The 22,951-nt window shown below is 35.7% G+C and overlaps 1 protein-coding gene across 3 annotated transcripts in view; it reads right to left on the bottom strand.

Moving 5' to 3' along the window:
* LOC117425769 (cadherin-8-like) overlaps positions 1–22,951 on the bottom strand; it is a 161,652-nt gene that overhangs the window by 16,218 nt on the left and 122,483 nt on the right. For all 3 annotated transcript variants that reach the window (XM_058993765.1, XM_058993764.1, XM_034043020.3), the window contains exons 4-7: positions 9,399–9,518; positions 5,168–5,335; positions 3,967–4,154; positions 1,299–1,552 (exon numbers count right to left, since the gene is read on the bottom strand). In XM_058993765.1, the coding sequence (XP_058849748.1) occupies positions 1,299–1,552; positions 3,967–4,154; positions 5,168–5,335; positions 9,399–9,518 (730 nt within the window). The remainder of the gene's footprint in view (positions 1–1,298; positions 1,553–3,966; positions 4,155–5,167; positions 5,336–9,398; positions 9,519–22,951) is intronic.

Genomic DNA, 22,951 nt, shown 5'->3' with positions numbered 1-22,951 from the left:
ATAACCCAGTTAAATAATATGCACATCTATTACAATGGCCAGAAACTTTAGTATATTTATACCATGTGTAGCAGTTACTTATGTGTAAATGAGCTCTCCCTCTCCTGGCTGATTATTATTTTTTTTTTTTTTGTGAACAATTTTTTATGACTGATTAATTGCTTTTAGAAAAATATTGCCTTAGGTGGTAATCTTTAATTCCTTGGGGGTGTACTTACAGTTTATCACAGCTCGAGGAGCAGACACTAAATTAAAAATCCATGCTGACCTCTAATGGCAACTTGTTTAGCTCCAAAAAGATTTAATGTTTGCCTCTTTTTGATATGAAAGAAGCGAAAAAACAATTTGGGTTTTAACCAGAACTGACCTTTACAGCCAATAACAGCTTCTGAAATACACAGAAACCATACTGCTTAAAATTACATAGGTGTTTGGCTGGATTAAGATGGAAACAATGTAAAAAATGCATTACTTGAAATGTATTTGCTTACGATTGTAAGTCGCCCTGGATAAGGGCGTCTGCTAAGAAATAAATAATAATAATAATAATAATAATAATAATAATAATAATTACTTACACTATTTTAAATACAAAACTGTATTTAATAGCGTTTTCTTTTTTTTTGTAAGTATCTTATTTCTTCTACTTGTAAAAAGAAAACACTATTAAATACAGTTTTGTTAAGTGCGATTAGCGGGTTGTCAAAGTTTTGATTTGGTCCCAGCCTAAGCCTTCCTCAGAGTAAAGGAAGCAACATTGTATAGCCCCATGCAGACATCAAGATAGAACCTTTATCATGACGAACTTGGTAGGAAAAATGAGACAACGTAGTTCTGGTTAAGATCAAAGGAGTCTTTGGTGAAGGGTTACGGAGTTCAAAGTCCCCACAGTAATAAAGGGTAATAGATGTTGAACTCCACAGAAAAGTTGGCCAGATATGTCCTCACTAAACAAATATATGTATGAAGCTATTATAGCTCTATATATTGTGACTTCTTATTAAATAACACATTAAAGTGGAGCAAGGACTACATTCAAGGTATCTCAAGTTGTAAACAAATAAGTAAATGTTTTTTTTTTTTTAATATATTTTTAAATGAGAACAACAAAATTAAAAAAAAAAACAAAAAAAAAACAACAACAACATTAACTTTAACCGCTGGTTTCACAGGCCCAGGTTAACACTAGTCTCGGATTACCACACCTAAATTAACAGTGGGTCGTCCAAGGTTATCACTAAACTGGGTCTGTCAAACAAGCATTTACTTTTAAAGGTAAGTGCTATACCACATCATACCTTATAGGACTGGCTGAGACATCTGGGTCACGGGCAGTCACCTGACCAATAACAGAGTTAATAGCAGAGTTTTCATGTACTTCCAGCAGATAAGTAGGTGATGAAAAGACAGGGGGTTCATCTGAATCTTCCACTGCAATCTTCACTGTCGCCGTATCCTTGAAGGGGCCCCTGCTGATGAAGTGAGGATCAATATGTACGTTGACCGCCTCCACCTTCAGCGTATAGGATTTTTTGGTCTCAAAGTCCAGAGGCTGTAATGAGTGACAGAGATGAATGCCTTTCACTAATGACCAAAAAAGCAGGAAAAAACAAATTAATTTAATGCTGATGGATGAAAGTTGGGCGGATTCGTTTGCTGATTTTTAATGTGGTGATGCTAGCCCAGCCCTCCTACACACCAAAATCAGGCTTGACGAAAATAAATAATAGCATAGAAATGTCTGCTATTAAGTGTCAAACACCAAAGCTCCAACTAGAGGAATCAATTCAGCATTAATGTATTTCTCCACAATGACAACTGAGGGTTGTCCAGGACAAAGGTATAGACAATTATTTCTTTGCTATGTGCAGCTAGTTACCATTGTCTTATTTAGAAACAGATCTTCTGACACCACAAGGAGCATTTCACAGACTGTAAGAACATGGTTTGAAAAAGCCACATGAAATTGTCATTACAACACACCAAACCTCATGTTATCCAACAGGCCGGTGGTTCTGGAATGTCCATGTTTATATACAGTTTAACGAGAGTGCCAATGTAAAATAGAAGAATGAAATCTTGTTAATCAAGGTGTCTCTCTAATATAGTTAACCTTCTGCTCAGAGTATTACTATACTGTGAATAATTGCCTTGCAGGTGATGTTCCTGAATGTTAAAGTAGGGCTATTTTTTTGGTGCAGCAAGTATCTTTGGAATTAGAGTAACGCCAGACTTCTTTAACAAAGTAACGGATCCAAATCGTGGCTAGTGCTGGAAATCTGCCTTGGAAAAGGAACAGCTGGCAATAGGACACAGCTGGGCATTGGAGCAAGCAGGGGACTCTGAAGCTTTCCTGTCAGGCACCAGGGCACTATAGAAGCTTAGCCTCCAAGAGTGCCTGCATGAGCCCAGGAAGGAATTCAACATTAGGTTTTTATTTTGTTAACCTGTTTATGCTAGGAGCCAGTGGCAATGCTCCAGCTAGGACTGTGACTGAATGACTGTTTAGAAAGTTTAAAATAAATAATACTTGAGTTATTTAGAGCAATGTTAACTTTTATATCAAACGAAGTACCTGGTTCTCAAATGTAATAAAAACATTTGGCGCATTTCCTTCCATTTTAATCCCCTGGTGCAGCAGTCACTTGCAGCCAGAAGCTCTATTATACACTTACATATTTCCCTGTGAGAGGCAACACAGTTACTGTATGTAAACACAAAGCATATTTAGCAACATCAAATATCAGCACTGGCTTGAACAGAAAGCTGCAAATCCCACTCACCAGTGAGAGCTCGGCCTGAGGATTCAAAGATAAAAAGCTTACACCCCACAACAACAAAGACTCTTCCAACCCTGTGCCTTTGCAGTCTCATTTAAATCAATATTGTTGACCTAATAATAATAAACATGCAATAACACTGTCTGTGTTTAACACATTTAAGTTGTATTATGTGATTTAAGGTTACCCTTTTTTCTAAGAATGTTATTGACACATTATACTATAATGTACTGATTACCAGGTACAGTGTACTTAGTGCTTACACAATAACTTTTGTAAAAAAAAAAAAAAACAGGGTAAACGTGAATCAACTACTGCTGTGATGCTAAGGGCCAGATATCATCCTTGAATCCTTTCCTAACAATGTAGGTGATACAGCTCATTAAAGAGTAAGTAGCGGGTTTCCAAAAAAGTTACACGTCCCCAAGTGTTGCTACAACTGTTTAAGTAACATACCTGTCAGTCATTTTTCTTTTCATTGTTAACATCCTGACAACTTTTTACACTTATAACTTTAAAGTCTGTTTCAAAATGCCAACACTGGTGCACTGATAGTATAAGGATTATTGCCCACATTGTCAAATAGGTATCACAGCAATAACGATCCATGGAACAGAAAAGCCAGAGCATGTGTTGTTAATTTTTTTAATTTTTTTTTATAAATCACTCTTCCTGCAGTGATTTAGAAGACAGATCTCAAACCCCAGTGCACTAGAGCAGACATTTTGAACAGCTTTGAAACAGACTACAAAGTTTAAGTGTAAAAAGTTGTCAGGATTTTAACAATGAAAAAAAAAAAATTACAGGTACATTATTTAAAACAGATGTAGCAACACGTGGGGACTTATAATGCTATATCTTTTTCAGAACCCCACTACTTACTTTATGAAAAAGATCATTACCTAAAGATTTGTCAGGGAAGTCTTCAATTCCTTTATCAAGTGATGTCAATGATACAAGGAAATGCTTCATTTCTGTGTAGTCAGGATCACAAAAAGAAATGGAAAACTTCTCTTTCAGCGAAATATTTCAAAATGGTGTCACTCAGACACTTAACTGATGTTCCAAGATGTGATCCGTCATATCAATCTGTATTTTATTCATAAAACATACGTAATGTGTTAACATTAATTAAATTGCAATCTCTGAAATACTGACCCAAGAAATAATCTTTGATAAACATTACCTTTTTCACTCTGAGAATTCCTTCCTGAGTCTGTGGATCTGTCGTTATCTCAAAAGCATCTATTCCATCTCCATCGATAATGTCATATGCTGACCTGGCATTTTCTCCAATATCACGGTCATTTGCCTTCACCCTTCCCACGGCATCGCTAAGGGTGATGTCCTCCGGAATGGAGAAGTGATATAGACCTTAAAGAAAGGGCAATGACAAAATGTCATCAACAAGTTGAAATGCATTTTTCCTATAGCACAATGAACGACACTTCCATGGTATTTAACTAGTCATTTCTCCTTTTCACATATTTTTTAAAAAGCTACTTACAGCTAAATACCCTTCTCTGATTACAAGAACCTGAATTCAAAGAAAATGTAGAAAATATGACAATACAGTTGTAAGCGTGCGTCTCTGGCCTGCATAATAAAGACAACATTAAAAGAAGCTTTTGCATTAAGCCTTTTCTTAACTGACAGGATATCAATGTTTTACACAAAACAATAACACACAGCGAGCGGCAAGTACACCTCAGTAATAATAACTGCGGCGACTATTCTCAGGAACTAAATCGGAAACAAAACAACATAACAGGGCTCTACAGTGTGACTAATTTGGTCCCATATGCGACAAAAAATGTGTTTGTGTGAATGTAAATTATTATTATTATTATTATTATTATTATACAAAAAAACATTCAATATAAGTGCTTTCAATATAAGACAGCTAATTCATCTCTCTGGCTTGCTGGGTATATAAAAGTGTATTACTATAAATTACCAGTTGCACTACAACCTAGAATACTGTATTTACCGGACACATTTTTGGTATACCATCACCTTTCTTCTAACTAAGATGATATGATAATCTTGTAGTACTGCCCTGGAAGGAAAGCACAGATGTGCCAGCTGCAGTCTTTTTTCTTCATTCCAGTTGCCCTTTTGTCAAGGTCTTTAGAAGTACCCTCCACCATTTTTTCAAGATTTATTTTTCAGGCACCATTTTTTGATACTGCACTCAGGTAGACAAGATCAATCGACCAATTATTTTTTAATTGAGCAAAGCCCACAGGTTAATTGATTAATCATTACGGTAATCGATTAAAACCTCTCTCTCTCTCTCTCTCTCTCTCTCTCTCTCTCTCTCTCTCTCTCTCTCTCTCTCTATATATATATATATATAAATAATTAGAGGCTTTAATCATACTTACTCTGTGAAAATTTGGGTGGGTTATCATTGACGTCTGTTAGCGTGATTGTAACGGTCGTAGTTCCTGACAATCCACCCATGTGACCTCCCATGTCTTTAGCTTGAATGACAACAAGATACTGCTCCCTCGCTTCACGGTCCATATTGGGCAGGGCGGTTCTGATAATAGCTGGAAAGTACAAATAAAATAAGGTTATTTTTTTTTTCAGTTGACTCCATCAATTCAATGTTAAATAGATGTATGCAAAGTGGCTTATGATAATAGGCTCTCCAGTTCACAAGCATTTCATCTGAGAATAGAAGGGATTCTATTTACTCTATACATTATTTGTTTAAATCAGATTTTGGCCTACAGTACTAAAGGTAGTTAAACAATTCTATAGCACGTTTTGGCAATCCCTTTAACTTCATTAAAACCACTTACTTGATATTCAACTGCATTTGCATACTTGTGTTATACTTTATTTACAACTTTATTCATAGCAGATTTTTTTTTTGTTTGTTTTGTTTTGCTTTAGGCTTTCAATACATTCTATAAATTATGTGCCCAGTGGCGCCTATCTCAAAAAAAAAGAATGCAAAGCACACAGTACCAGATGTGGATAATCCTCTGTGAATAAAGCTCCCATTTTCACTGAATAATAAATATAAAAACCTGCTGTTTCAAGGCACATTTGGCATGGCTTAGATTACATGAAATGCATATTCTTGTTGTACATTTAGCACGTTCTTAATTAGAACAAAGCTGGCGTTATTTTGATTTTATTGGTATCTTAAAAAAAAAAAAAGCTTCAGTTAAAAACTCATTCAGTTACAGTGATGGTCTGAACAGACGCTACCATCACACTGACAAATCTCAGTTTAAACCCTGTACTCTGTACGGCGTCCTTATAATTTAGCCCACTTTTGTGCTTTTGCTTGTCTATGCTTAAATGTATAGGTGTACTGCTTGCTGTGTATTGTTTTTGCACCATAGTTCCAATGAAACAATGGTTATAAAAATGCTTTTTTAATGAAAAAAAACAACAAACAAACAAAAAGTAAGAAATAAACTTTATAGCTAGCACAGTGTTGAGAACAAACAGAATAAGACCACGAGTCGGATAAGGCTTGTTAACATGCAGGAGATGGATTTAGAGCTGGAGGCAGGTATAGAAATGACAAAACAAGAGACATTCTTGTCCCTCCACAGGGCAAGTGAAGCACACTGAAAACCCTCCCCAGCACAGCTTTCCAAACGCAGTTTCCCTGCTATGAAAGCAGAGCAAGGATTTGGTCTGAATTATCTAGGTAGTAAGTCATCCGTTACTATGCCAAGTGAAATCTAATCCACCAGATTTAAAACCATGACACTTCAAGACTTTTTAATATGCATAGGAGCGACTTCCCCTTTCCAGGAGATGCACATCCCGTGTCCTATCCTGAAGAAAACTTAGCAATTTAAATTAAAATAAAAACTACACATATGCATTCTCCTCTGTCTGTTAACTATGTGACAAACAGAAGCATGATGTTTATTTATAGTCAGATATGAAGTCTAAAGCAATGCGTACCAACCTACACTGGATATAAATGCCTGTGCTCAGGAAATTAATGATCTACTTGACTCTGTCTGTGTTACTCTTATGTATGTCATTTATTTTTTCTATTTTTATTAATAGTCATTCTAATTTCTGGTTCATTTGATGGAACCCTCTGCATAATTGCAATCATTGTGTTTAGATGTACTGTAAGCACACATTATTTTGCTTAACTTTGTCTCTTCTTTCATTCTTTTAAAAAAGGCAGAACATGCTTTCAAAATGGTATTAGGTACATTTTTTTTTCTGATGACTGAATCATGTTTAATTAAATAAGACAGCCTTTTGTTATGGTTCAGAAAAAAAACATATATATGGAACTGTGAACAGGCTGGCTGGTGGAGACGTCAGACCCGGAAGAACACACAGTACTGAGGGTGAAATGTGAATGAAATGCGGTGATGCACAGGTTTATTGTAAAACAGAACATTTTTTTAAATAAATTAACTAAACAAACAGCGCGGTGACCAAAACAAATAGACAGACAAACAGACAAAACGAAACCAAACAAGTACTGTGCTGGAGCTCCCTACACGAATAGCAATTGTTTTTCAGTTTTAAAGTTTACTCCCTACTTTCTCTCCCTTTCTCTCCTTACCGAACACCCAACCCCAAGTGAGTGACTCGTGCATCTATATATACAGCTGTGCTGGGATTCATTAGTACTAATTAATCATTCACTTGAATCCCAGCACTTGAACTCATTTGTGCAATCCCCGTGCCCACATACTAACACACACTTTACTCTGCATGTGAAGTGATTGTGCCATCCTTGTGTCTAAATACAAATATACATTTTAAAATCACTCGTGCTACATAACCCCACATTATATCCTGTGCACCAATATATACACCAACAATAACACACCACATAAAACATAAAACACAAAAGTACGCACAAGGGTGGGGCACCCCGCCACAGGAACTTAATAATATATTAACCCCTCAAATCAAGGGATATTAAAGAAGGCTTTATCTACTAAAATGGCACATTAAGCAATAAGGTTTGGTTGCAGTGTCTCTTTCAAATATGTATACAGATATCTATACAACCTAATCTGTATTGTGTAAAGAAGATGCAATGTCCCAGGGATGCATCTGTTTATTTGTTCATGACTACACCTATGAAATCACAGTCATTATAACAAAGTATATATAACACTGGATGGTTGGATGGTGATTGAAGTCCTTCATATCCCATTGGTATAATATTGTTTTTCAATGTGCACACTAGAATGCACATTGCATTTATACTAAAACTAAAAAAACAAAAAAAAAAAAATCAAACATATAGGGCATAAACCATACAGCATTGTAGGTGCTCATTGTTAATTAACCATGTGATATGCACATGGGCTTCCACAGTGTCCCTATCTGACAGATTGTGTTTTGCAACATAGATTTGGTAGGTCAGGTTAGTCGTGTCTGACTGGTTGACTGGTGCCTGCAATTGCAGCTAGGACATTGAAGACTGCTGTATCATGTGTCTCCGAGGAGTGGCAAACCTCTAACTGGTGAGCGGTCTGAAGTGGTTATTGACTGACAAGCGGAAACAACAGCTACAGAAAAGATCTGAACATCTGAGGGCTAGAGTATCATAGTCGTCAATACTTAGACGAGTCAATAAGTTAGACAATACTTTAAAAATACCGATATGAATATTGTATTTTCGAGAGGAACAACTGTAATGATACTTTAATTAATAAATCAATTAATTAATTAATTAATTAATTAATTAATTAATTAAAAAACTAAAATAAAACAGGAAGTTCCTTAATATTACTTAATAATACCTGGTCTTCCGAGAAGGCAGCCCAACCTTTTGTTGTACTGCTGTTGTATAATGTTATCCGTTCTAGATCTCAAAAGCTTTCTCATTTATTCCAGCAAGTACACTAGATTTTTCTTTTTTAACTTTTCGAGAACTAACCAGCTACAGTAGGGAATCTGTTTTAGGGTGTTATTGCTTAGAACTATATTTTCAAAGTGTGAACTAGTATTGTTCAGTCAAGAAACTCATGCAATAGATTATTTATTAAAAGATAGACTAGACAACACTACCTCAACGCCTTTTGAGGTACCCCTGCCCATAAATTAGCTTGCAGATTACTTGAGAGGATGACCATAGGGAAGCCGTGGGCAGGATAGCTGCCCTCCCATTAGACAAAGCCAAAAAGCAGATGTAGGCAGAGGCGGAGGAGGTGAACTCTGTCGCACAGTGGGATAATGGATTGTGCTAAGATATTATTTATTTTCGTGCCTATCATTAGATGTATTATTTATCGAATGACAAATAAGATAATAGCTTGACTATTTGATCTGGTATTGGAAGCGCTTAAAATATGCTTAATATTTATGTGATTTGATCTAAGGTAAAAGTGAGTTCCCTGCCAGAATCACTGCTTTGCTTAATTTCTGCTTTAACCACGTAATACTGTAATGACCTTTTATATATTAAAACATTCATAAATTCATAAATAACATGTTTATAGACTTTTTAATGGATCATTAAACTTAATTGCTACTCACTCCAGGACCTCCTTAACATTGAGATGTTGACCCCAAGGGTTCTCAAGCAGTGTCCGAAACTCATAATATGGGTTTTACAGTCCATAAATCAGCAGCAATTTATCACCAAGTCTATTCACTCACCAGTGTGTGGCTCAATGGAGAAGTAAGGCTGTCCTTCCAGAATACTGTAGACCAGCTTTGCACTGTTTCCATAGACAGGGTCATCCGCATCTGTAGCTGTCACTCTTGTGACAGATGTACCTGGAGATAAACGATGAATAGAGACATGACATATAGCCCAAACAGTGATAGAAATGATAAAAGTTAAAAGAAAAAAAGAAAAAAAAAAATGTGGGTACATACTGTATGTATAAAGAAACTGTTGTGCCAGGTCTTAGTTTCCAAAGCAATAACCTTAACAAATAACATATAACAATTCATTGTTGAAGTTGTATGGTGTGGTACTTGAATAAAGGTTGGGAAATAAAGTACTAAAGTTAATTTGCATTTTCAATTAACCTTGCTGCAGATATGTATATTATTATGTCTCTTTCACAACAAAGAAGAGTAATGTACCATAAAAGGTAGAGTTCAGCGTTTGATTTTTTCCTCTTTTGATTACTCTTCTTTTTACACTAGTTTGAGTGTTAATCAGCTTTTAAGTAAAAAACATATTTTATTAGATACAATCCCTTTAATACCTGTATCTATTTAAAAGTATGCTGAGATTTTTTTTTGATCAACCGTACACAGTAGATTTATGCCCAAATGCAAATAAGAAAGTAGATCAACTAACATAAGCTTACTATAATACTTTAACGCTTTAAATCACAGATAAAAAAAAAAAAAACACAACTGAGGTCACACATTACACTGATTTAAGAAATGCAAGACAACTCACACAGAATGTCAGAGCAGGATCAAATACCTGAGTCAAAATACGCCAAGAGGAACTGGGAGAACTCATTATTAAATATACTTTTAAAAGGCAATGCTTTCTGCTATCGCATTTGATTTTGGTCACCTGAAAATTATAAATAAAAAAAAGAGGTAGGATATATGCAGAAGATGTATTTCAGATGATGGCAGGTATAGAGATGACAAAACAAGAGACATTGTTGTTCCTCCACAGGGCACGTGAAGCACACTGAAAACCCTCCCCAGCACAGCTTTCCAAACACATATCTATATATCTTTATCTATTACAGTACAGACCTTCCACGAAAAGGATCCAATCAAGCAAAAGCCAAATCACATAACAGTGTCCTGTGTAGTTTCAACAATTGGACAATTCTGATGGTGCAGACTTATGCCATCTGAGTAAACACCCCTTTGACTAACTATACATACAGTAAATAACTAAATTAATTAAAACAAAAAAAAAATGCTGAGAATCTTGCTTTAGAAATATTGGAATTACAATACATTTACAAACAATCATTGCCTGATCAATATCAGTGTCTTCCATCTTTTCATAAAACACACATTATTTAAACATGACCAAATCCATGTAAATGTTTCAGTTTAACTTGCTGCCAGAAATGTGTGTAGCACAGCAGCTGAAATTTTAAATTACAGAAAATCTAAAAGTTAGCCTTTAGTTTTACTCAGATTGTGTTTAGTGAAAAATTAAGGGCAACGATAAAAATCATTAAACAACACTTTCCTTTGGATTAACTAGCTCCTTGTAGAGATCCACCGATTTTAGATGCTGCAGACCAAAAATTACTGAATATTCTTCAAATGATAGGATTGTGTACCTCTGCATGTCGAATACTGTCCACCTGCTATATTGTCTCCTGAAAATGACATGTAGGTCATTGTTTTCAATTCTAGGACATATCAGAGAGATGTTTAGCCTTGTGACACACCGAGGTCCTTTTCTAACATAGACATAACTGATTTACGAGTGTGTCTGTAGAGTGTTGAGTGGAGATCATTAAGTCCGCCACTCTCTCCATAATAACTAATGGCATATCATGACATTTCTGTCAGTGGTATATTACATGTCACATGTGCACAGCAATGATGTATAGTAGTTTATACACTGTTCAGTGAGTAAGCAGGTTCGCACAGAAAGATTATCCCATAATTCCATGTGACAGCAGTAAGCACCTGGTGACCACAATTAAATAAAACGGTTAATACACATAACATGAGACGAATTAAAGAAATTGAAGATATATGAGTAACAAAAATGTCATCCAATATCTGAAAAACAAGTCACTCAACAGTTCTATGCAGGTTCAGGATCCGTGTTGGATGTCAAACACCCTGGAAGACTAAAGGCTCAATTCAATAGTGCATTATTTATGTATCACCCTGAATGTACTGTAAGATCTTTTAAGTGGTCGTTACAAGTATGTGACTATTGGATTTTTAAAAAAAATCTTTGCTTTGAGTGCAGGTAATGCATTCAACTTGCATAGATGGACAAGTGCTGTATATCTCTCTATCTCCACTCCACTTGAATCCACCGCCCTCTCTCTCATCCACCAAGAACCTCAGTGTCACCCTTGACCCCTCTCCTACTCTCAGCAGATCTCTAATCTGGCGCGATCCTGTCACTTCTTCCTCAGCAACACATGCAGAATTCACCCCTTCCTCAATGACTACTCCACGCAGCTCCTAGTTCAGGCCCTGGTACTCTCCCGCCTTGACTACTGCAACGGCCTTCCTGCCACCGATACCCATCTGCTCCAGCTCATCTAAAACTCTGCTGCTCATCTTGTCTTTTCCCTTCCTCTTTCTCCCATGCTACACCGCTGCTCCACTCTCTGCACTGGCTCCCTATCGCTGCTCGCATCCAATTCAAAACTGTACTTGCCTATCGCTGTCGATCTTTTTTCTCACTCCTATCTCCAGACTATCATTTCGCCCTACACCCCCTCTCGCCCCCTCTGCTCCTCCTACTCCGGCAGACTAGCTGTAACCCCCTCCGCTCCCCCGCTTCCAGAGCCCGCTCCTTCTCCACTTGCCCCTAAGGATGGAACGACCTACCCACGGATATCAGGACTGCTCAGTCCCTGACCACCTTCCGGCTCCTCCTCAAGACACACCTGTTCAGACAGCATCTGTAAACTTCACAACTCTCGACCATACTGGACTATATGGCACCCAATTGTATCAGTGCTTGCATCAGCTACTGCTCCTAACTATAACTACTTACTGTATATTGTATTTGATTATAGGTAACTGTACTCACATTTTTTGTAATTGCTCTTATTTGAAATCATTCTCATCCATTTATCTTACTTACTACGTGCTGTTACTGGACTTTACTCATATAAGCAAATATTTACTATAAGTTTTAACTGCTCTTAGTCAAACTCGCTCTTATTTATAATTTACTGTATTCCTTATTATTACTTTAATTTGATCTTACTGTACTTTCATAACTGCTCTTACCTGTATTATGATATTCTGTAATGTGGTATTTTATAATGTGATAACTTGTAATGTGATATTTTATAATGCAATACTTTGTACTGTGATATTTTGTAACAATTGTAAGTCACCCTGGATAAGGGTGTCTGCTAAGAAATAAATAATATGCATTTTTTTGCAATTCCAGAAATCTCTTAGTAACAAGGGGCTCATTATCCTAATAAACAAGTGAATACGTTGATTTTTAAACCTAATATGATCTAGTGTTGTTGAAGTTGGTTTGTGGCCAACAAAATAATGAATCCTTATTTAAATTCAATATGAATCCAATAAGAAATCATTGTGCTGTTATTAGTTACTGACTTATTATAAAGTGTCACCATTTTACACAAATAAGAACAACATGTTAAAACACTGCATGATGTCTGTCCATATTTTTCCTGTAGAATTTGTGGTACAAAACAGAAACTGTTCACTTAGCAACTTTCCATTGCAAAATTGCAAAATACAGCAGCATACCCTTGAAAATGATAGCTGTTTAATAGTGCATTATAGCAGAAAGTAACCAAGCTGTCATTGCAAACTGCAGTGTGCTGGTACAGTATTAGAAATCATTACAGCGGCTTACTTCTTTTTTTTTTTTTCTTACTGCTGTTGTTTTCTGAAGATTCTCAAAAATCAAAGTATGATGCCAGGTTGCATCAGATGTTGCTGAGAACAGGGAGTTGGGTTAAATATTGTATGCTGTGCAGATAGCACAGTAATTATTTTTAAGTAATAGGTTTTTGTATTCCGACAGCTTAGCTCAGTTGAGTTCTGAGTAGCTTTAACCTTGAAATGTCGATTAAGAAGTAGTGTAAAACCAGGGAGAGCTATGATGATGACACATACTAGTACAAACTGCTCTGGCGACTGCCTGGTTGCTCTGCCTGTGTTGTGTTGTCTGTTGCTCATAATTAGGATTTGGTGCCTTGGCATGTAAGCTTTTGGAGAATATTAAGCTTGCAGGATAGAAGTGGATTTCACGCCTTTGCAATTTACTCTGTTAAGTGCAAATAGAACAAGGTTAGGTTTATTCTACAATTACTTCAAGGGTTCTGAACAGATATATCAGTAACTGATCTTTTTGTGTTTATTATTTCCTACAAGATATTCAAAAAAGCAGGAGATAATTGAACCGTGGTTTGGTATGCATTTGCAAGTTTAAACTTGACCAGAGCATCCTGCATGTTATTGTCAGTTTTATTCTTGTTATTTTTAATTGTCCAATTCAGTATATGGCCTTATACTTGGACAATGTTTGTGAAAATGAAAATCGTACTGCTTTTCCATTGTTGTTGCATGCTCTGCATCTCTACATGCTCGTGAGTGTTTCATTAGTGTAAATGGCTGGGAAATGGCAGTTCCTGTTTAACTGAGCTGTCTGACTGCCTTTCTGAGGAACAAAAGAGTTACTAGAAAAAACCCTGCTGCTGTTGCTCTGCATGGTAAGAACGACTACCAGCTATGCTGGAGCACACAGTAGAAATGCAGCTGTCAATCAATGTGTTCCAAAAGATTCTATAACTTAGCTGGCGGGTTTTGCAACCTCAATACATTTATTTACCAGTTGCACAAACATGGATAAAGACTAGAAATAATTTTTATCTAGCAGTGATTTGCTGGCATTTGCTGGCATATTTTTTTCCATGGCAGCACACAGTTTAATTATAAAATGTATTCAAAAGTCATCAACCTAGACATGCCAAATGCCAAATGAATGTGGAATATTAAAAAGTGACAGCAGCATCTGTTTAATGTATTTTTAGTATTATATTTGATTGACAATACAGGATTACAGCATGGATGACTAAAATGTGAGTTGTTTATTATTAAACACATTATAAAGAGTTCTCTGTTGCAGGGGAGCTTATTCTTAACAACACATTTCACACTGACAGAAAAAATACCCAAAGAAAACACGAGATACAGATTTAAACTCCAGAATCAAAACACAGTGGAAAACTAAAAGGATGGAATATAAAACTACACAATGAAAATCTACAACACGAACACAGAGCTGAAAATCAATAAAAAGCACTGTGTTCTATGTGCTTGCTTCTCTATGGATCTGAATGTTGCAAATGATACCAAAGATACTCTTTCTACAACTTACAGCAAAAAGTGAATATATTTTGGCCAATAAAAGAATCAAACTTAACTCTCATCTCAAGAAGGGATATCTGCACCATAGTCAAGTAGAGAAGATGGGGATAGCTGTGGGCCTTTTAAGAATGGGAAGAGAATATCCTCAAAACAGCGCTGAGGTGGTCCACTGATCCTTGTGTATCAGATGGCATAAGTTTAAAAGAAAAACCATAAAAAAACCAGACTACTGACTTTCAATTCATTTACATAAATGAATACTGTATTTACATATTTTCTGTCAGATTGATTTGGAACAGTGATTTAACATAATTTGAAAGATAAAATTCAAGGTCCTTTACCAGAGAGTAGAGACCTCATATTGACCAATCAGGTTAAAGGAAATCTCTGATCCAGTTTCTAATACCTCTTGAGTACTGTACTTTCTTTTATTGGGTGTGCTTCCCCTTTCTGAAAAAAAAGTGTGAATGTCTATTTGGAATAACTGCCAGTTAGAGAAGATTCTGAAACAATTTGGAGTGACCTAAATTAGAAAATATAATTCATAAAAATGATTTAAAATGATGTGCTGACGTATAATCCATCCTGCATTGCTAAACACTCAAAACTCAAGAATGTAGAATTGTCCTGTGTTTAATATACTGTAGATGGTCATTCACATATGGGCACCAAGATATTCTCTCACTTGTTAAACTAGAATATGTTTCTGATTTAGCAGAAGCCAGGTCAGTGATTACATAAGTCAAGGTGTGCTGCTAGGCAGTGTCCAGGTCTGAAGAGAAACGATATCAAACAAAACAGATCATAAATACTAACTGAATTCTTACTTTAACCTTAAACCTTAAACTATACTAGGCCATGTATGAAAGAAGAATATTTGGGGAATTGAGGCATTTTAATCCATTTACAAGCCTGACAAATTCTGTTCTTGATGAGATTGATCCACAGAAACTATATAAATCTGACACAAAGTGACCTTGATGGCTATAAACCACTGGAAAACTTGGCAGTCGCACTTGATGCAGAGTGAAAATGGCTAAACTAAAATCTGGAACAAACCCAGCTCCAAGTGGGTTTTCTTTAAGTTCAACCCCTGCCACAGGACACTGACAAAATACTGGCACAGCACTAGAGTTACAAATACCTTTCAGCATGGCGTGTGCTCTGTATGTCAAAGAGATGTGTTATCCTTCTACTGAGGCTTAAAACTCAGAGGCTGTATTTGCCTTTTAAATTTAAAACCAATTTAAGATCTCACAGAACCTGTGAGGGCTGTAGGTGTAATGACCTAGGCATTTCAAACTCGGCTATCTTCTGAAAAATGATTCTTCATTTGCATATACTGACTGTATAAACATCTAAGGGTCTATTCAATTGAACTAAACACCCCCACTGTTTAAACATTTAAGAGACACTTGAGACAAACATACTGTTAGAGATGTTAAGCTTAAGTCCCCTTCTTTTAATGATTTAAACAACGGTATTTAGATGAACAACCGTTTAGATTGAATATACCCCCCTAAAAAGTTCACAGGAACTGTAGAATAACTGCAGAGTCACATTCGCCACATAATGCAATAACCTTGGTTTTCAGTGTCCTTCACGAACAAGCATTGCTGGGTTCAGAAAAAGGTGTGCATTCTTGTGAAGGTGATCCTTCACAGGATGCAATGTAGTACTGAGCAATATTATAGCATGCTTTTACAGCAGGTGCAAACTACAAAACAATAAGAGTGTATGTGTTACTTACAAATGCAACCCACGTAAAGCCAATTGCCTTAACTAAGATTACAGAATGTGGCATTATAAGTCAGAGGATCTTTAATTAACTGTGCTGTAACCATATTGTTTTAATTATACATAATAAAGAAAATAAGCAATTCCTGATCATCGAATGAAGAGAATGCCAGGTCCATTTAAAAAAAAAAAAGAAGTCATGATTTCTACATGTATGACACGTTTTTGAATGGCAATATTTAATCAAATTTCCAGACATAAAAGCACATGCCACATAAGCAACATGTTATAGCATGTTGGTCAAGACAAAATACAGCAGATGAATACAAATATCAAATAAACGCAAGCAGCAACAAAACAATAACATTCTAATGAAATACAACTATAGTGATAAAAGGGAATTAACATTAGCAGGTTGTCAGTATCATGTAAATTGCTCCCATGAGTCTCTGACTGCTGAGGGCCTTGAGGCTTGTGATGTGTAAGGAAACATCAAAAAATATGCCTAAAGTGTCACTTATGTGGTGCAATTAATGGTCTTTGATAAGAAACAGGAAACCCTAGTTGAATGAGCATTGAGGCTGACGAGCGACAAGGCTTACATAAAAAGAAGCTTCTGAAAGCAACATTGACAACCATTTACAAGCAACAACGGACAGTACAATTAACAATGCTTTGTATCCACTGCTAGTTGTTGTAATAGAACTAAAAACATAATGGTGCATTTTAAAAAGCATTGCTCCATAACTGGTGATAAACAATACAGAATGGTCATTGTTGTACATAAAATGTACAGCAGGATTAGCGAGAATTTTCCATGTTAACCATTTACATTTAGAATTTCTTTACAAGGGTACAAGAAACAATATCACTGCATTTCTTATTGTTTCACCAGAAATACACTAATACATTATTATAGATGGCAGGTACATTCAGAAATGGTTGCATAGTAGAAATGAGGGTAACAATTACAGAACACCAAGTTGTATTAGTTAAATTATAATTCTATTGTAGTCACACAGTCATTGTTACAGCAATTACACAGTGACAACACTTTGACCATACAATTACTGTGCATGTGCAAATAATGATGCTTAAATAGGAGTTTTTTTTATCAGGGCGTCGAAAGGAGCAAACATCAGCGAAAGTCATGCACTTAAAGATAATGGGGGTTGTCTTTTCTCGTAGTAGGCAAAAAAAAGTTGATGGAACAAAACAGCATGTGTAACATGGAGGAGAGGGACACAACAGTAGAGCAGTCTGGTCAGCAGTTGTAAGGGGGATAGAGTGGGATCATCATTACGCAGGCTACTGCACTGCAGGTATGTGATGAAAAGCATGAAAAGTAATAATACTGTGCAAAGGCTTAGCAGACATTGTGGCATGAAGTAAAGCTCCAGTGGGCTACTTGTCTTGCAGCACATAGAAAATTAAAGTAGACATTGGAACTGCTCTGAATTTCACACACTAAAATACCTCAAATCGTGCAAACCTCTTAACTTCCAACCGTAGCTGCCTGACCAGAAGCAAGGAGCAGCTGCAAAAGGTTTTCAGTCTGCAAAGCCACTTTTATCTACCGCACATTGAACCGCTGAATGACGTTATGGTTACAGCAGTTTTAAAAGGGGCCAGTGTATAATATCTAAGACAGATTATTGCGCATGATGTAAATGGTAAAAGGGTTATCTTGTTTTCTGGGAGATGTAATAGAGCATGCTCTACGTGACTTGTAACTAAATGTGTGGTTCATGCCTTTGGACAATCCCCAGCTCTTATTCACTAATACTTCATCACAGAAAACATGTCATGGATCTTACTTTATTACCCAACCTTGCTTTATATCTCAATCTACGGTTACCTACTGTTAACATTTCAACTAAATATCTCCACCACAAGTTGAAGTAATGCAACCAATTATACAAAGCACTTATCTATAAAATATGCTCTAATTGTAAAAGGTACAGTACATTTTTTTTATTTTTTTTTATTTTATAAATTCTAGCATGTAGGGGGCACAGGTGTTGTTGTCCATCCATCAACAGTCCAAAGCACCTTTGACCATTGTCCCATAGTCCAATTTATGTGTTCTTGTGCATATTTTTGTCTTGTTCCCCTTTCTTAACAGAGGTATTCTTACTGCAACACACCCTTTAATTCCTGATTTCAAGAGTGACCTTCGTACTGTTGATCTGATGGACAACGACACCTGTGCCTTCTGCCAGTTCTGTTGTCAAGTCAACGCTTGTCTTCTCTCTATTCCTTAAGGATTTCATCCTCAAGTATTGCTCATCCTTGTTAGACAGCTTTTTAGGTCTTCCCGTAGTGGTGTGTATATATATATATATATATATATATATATATATATATATATACTTTCTTTCTCCATACAATATATGACAGACATAACTTCCATTAACGTACCATTTTCAGTAGAAACAAGTTATGATCACAATCTGCCTGTATTCCAACTATGTTTTCCAGCGTGGCCCTCTTTCAACACAACAGCTATTAAATTAAAGGCTTTCTTAAGATTGATAGCACTGCCATTTTAGCATTATGCATGGTATTCACTTACAAAAATTAAACAAAACCACAGAAACCAAGTCATTACATGATACTACATTTATGTAAAAGAAGCCATTGCATTCTTACACAAACTTTCTGAAAATCTGAAATTTTCAGAAATATTGTGCGATCTAAGTGCTATGTTGGTGGTTCATTATAGAACGACCTTGCAACAGGATCTTGCTTATGGTTTAGGTGGATGGTAATTGTTTAGATCTAGCACTAGACAGCAAATGCATTTCATTCCTATACTAATGCTAGAATTCCACTCTGCGCACACACTGTGCATTAATAATTTGTTTCGTGCCAGCAGTACAAATATTTATATAAACATTTCCTCTAAAACACTCTCTGAGGATAAATTAATTTTGCTAACTAATTACTTCATTTTTATTTCATATAATTTTTTTTCAAAAGGGCAGTAAAAATATTTAAGTCATTTAGCTCCCCTCATCTCCCATCTCTTGTGATGTTGAGGCTTTTTGTAGATTAAAACTGTATCTTCCTGGCGACAATATATATATATATACACACACACACACACACACACACACACACACACACACACATTAATTTCAGATATTAATTCTAATGTATTATACATTGTTGAATGTGATACAGGCATTTCCTGAATGAGGTACAGTTCATCCCTTCCTCTATCCATCACCTACAATGCAGCAATGCAAACCTACTTTAGTATTACATTTTGATATTCAGTAACTGTTTTTGTTTACCCTTTTTTTGTTTTACAATGTTAGCAGTAAATACTTAAAACCAGTTATCATAGTTTTTGCTGTAGTAGTTGGTACTTTTAAAATCCATTCTAGCTGTCTAGAATCATTAACAAAAATGTGAAGTTTGGAACATTATTTTTTTCAAAGTGTAAGGAGCTTGAAATAATAATAATAATAATAATAATAATAATAATAATAATAATAATAATAATAATAATAATATATATATATATATATATATATATATATATATATATATATATATATATATATATATATATATATATATATATATGTACATACATACACACACACATATTTGCATCCTGAGCCATTCTAAAAAAAAAAAAAAAATGTAAAGCTGGTACATTCGTATCTCAGAGAAAATGGAGAAACGGATAAAAGTCATAGAACGTTTGTACAGCACTGAAACACTATGTTTAAAAAAAACTGAACTGTACTGCTGAACCTCGTCTTCTTTAATACTAGCATCACAAGGGTATCCGTGTATTATAAAAAATAATAGATGGGCCTCTTCAATGAGTTACAGGAAAACAATTCCATCTCAGTTTTCTGTGACAGTTTATAAACTCGACCTTCAGTCTTGTAATTTATGACATCACAGAAACCCTAGATGAAATAATTTTCCTGTAACTCACTGAAACCCTCTATTATTCTCTCTCTCTCTCTCTCTCTCTCTCTCTCTCTCTCTCTCTCTCTCTCTCTCTCTCTCGCTCTCTATATATATATATACACACACACACACACACAATTTGTCTTTACTATATGATGGTGTTTACAATCACTCTATGTTTGTTTTGCTAAAAATTGAGTAATTTTTAATTCCCCCCAATTAAGTTTGACTTGTCTTTTAGCTGATTTGAGCCTGTGTAGTACATCCTAAATCCTGGTACTGAACACTGAGAGTAGGTGGGGCTGGAAGAGATGATTTGAATGGGATTTGAATGGGATGAGGAAGGCTGCAGTCCTAGCAGTTTGGATTCTCTAGAAAAGCTCAAAGAAAAGGCAGATTTAGAGACAATGAAGTATAACTTAATACTGGAGGAACAGAACACAGAGCCACTCAGTGATAGTAAACACCACAGAATAGTAATAGAAACATTAAGAAGCAATTGTGTGTAGTTACTTACTCCTTAACGGATATGCCTAGTGAAAGGTATTTCTTTATATTATTCTAAATTAAGGTATTCTAAATATCTCATTCTGCTAAGGTATGGCACATCATACACATGGGTAATTTCTTACATCAAACAGAGATTGCAAGGATTTGTGCTCATGCTTTTTAAATTTAAAAACATAATTATTTCCACCATTTGGTGATCTTTAACAGCATTTAAAACAAAACAGCATATATGCACTGAGACATTATTTCCCTGTGTTTTTGTTGTATTTCTTCCTCTGTATTCAAACCAGCTGCACAACTTTGGGAAATTAATTCAGTTCTTCATTTAAATATTCCTACTTAATCATTAGCCTTTCAGAGCTAATTGGTTTGTTCATTTATGGCACAATTGTAATGCAGGCATTAAAAGAAAAAAGAATACCATGTACTGTAATTAGCTGGAGATAACAGAATGTCAGTAGTTTAACAGTATGTCATTAATGGGTTATTTGCTCTAATAATAAAAGCAGTCAACTACTAATAAAAAACCTTAAAAAAACGTACTCAACATATGTATAGAATATAAGGCCAAAATTGCAATGGCACTGTTGGTTACAAAATGTAGTACACTGTTTTGAACACTTCACTCTGCCTGCTGTAGACAACCCATACTCCATGTATTAAACCCAGTCTAAATTGTGTGTTTGTAAATGTGTCATTCTTGATATACAGATATGCTATGAAAACAATGGTCTATCTGCAGAAGAAAATGATTACCTCAGTGCCCTTACCACATCCAGCTAATAAATTATACTCCGTCAATTTAAATAATTATACTGTAACAAACAAATGAATTGCCACTCAGCAGTACAGGACCACCAAACGGTGGATAGTTATAAAGGCAGTTGCCAAGAGCAACCCATCTCTTGTCAAGGGACCCTAAATAAACAAAGTCAAGCTCTTGTCTTCTCATTTAAAAAAAAAAAGAGAGAAGGAAAACAAATAACCTAGCACTGTAGATTGGTTTCCGACATTAACTATAACAATATAAAATAACTCCAGGGCTGTTTGTTGTTTGAGTGGTTATTTCTATTAAATACATACAGTCTCCTTCCAGCTCAGTAACTGGCATACAGATACTGCCGACATTAAACCATGGTAAACAGAGGGGTTTGAGCAACATGGTCACTCACTTCAGTCAAGAATAGTCTAACATAAAAGGTTAGGGGATTGAGCTGGCTGGCTTTGCTGCATTGAGTTCACAGCCCTGACCTGCTCTTCAGCTGGGGACGTGCATTGGTCAGCATTGGCCCTTTTCCACACAGTTGCATAAAATATTAAAGTTATAGCACCTATTCCCAAATCCATCTGCAAATCTACAATAACATCTAATATGGAAAGTGGCTTTTTTTTTTTTTTTTTGTACCTTCGATCTGTCAAAATCAGCTTGGGCTGAATATGTTCTTGTTTTTATGTTATTTTGATTCTACCTTTTTATTTCTTAGGGTATAATGTCATTACAAAGGTGTATGCTTGTGTTAGGTGTGGAGATGTATGATAACACTTTTGGCAAACATTAAAATCTTGAATTATTATTTTTTTTCTTTTTACCAACTGTATTAATGCAAATGAGTATTGTACCAAGCTGATATTCTGATTTAGATAAACATGATGCCAATGATCAAAGTAAGTCTGCTGTTTTTATTCTCATCCAATATCAAGACATTGAGAATAGGAACAGCTGGGGTCTGCCATTCATATTCTAATTAAGGATCTGCTGTTCAGATTCAGCATGTTAGCTGCAAACAAAGAAGCCAGAGAATAACACAAATTTAATATTCAAGCAGTCTGAAGGTTCTGGTCTCTGCAAGAGAGTACAGTGGAGAGTGGGTAGATTGTAAATAAGAAGGGATAGAAACACAAATGTCTCCCATTTTTACCACAATACTCAACAAATGGCATACAATCTACAGTTAATTTGTAATAAGATATGAAAGAACCAA

Source organism: Acipenser ruthenus, chromosome 20 (genome assembly GCF_902713425.1).
Source record: "Acipenser ruthenus chromosome 20, fAciRut3.2 maternal haplotype, whole genome shotgun sequence".
Lineage (NCBI taxonomy): Eukaryota > Metazoa > Chordata > Actinopteri > Acipenseriformes > Acipenseridae > Acipenser > Acipenser ruthenus.
Note: the sequence above shows the minus strand (reverse complement) of the source record. Positions and strands in the feature narration are given on the sequence as shown.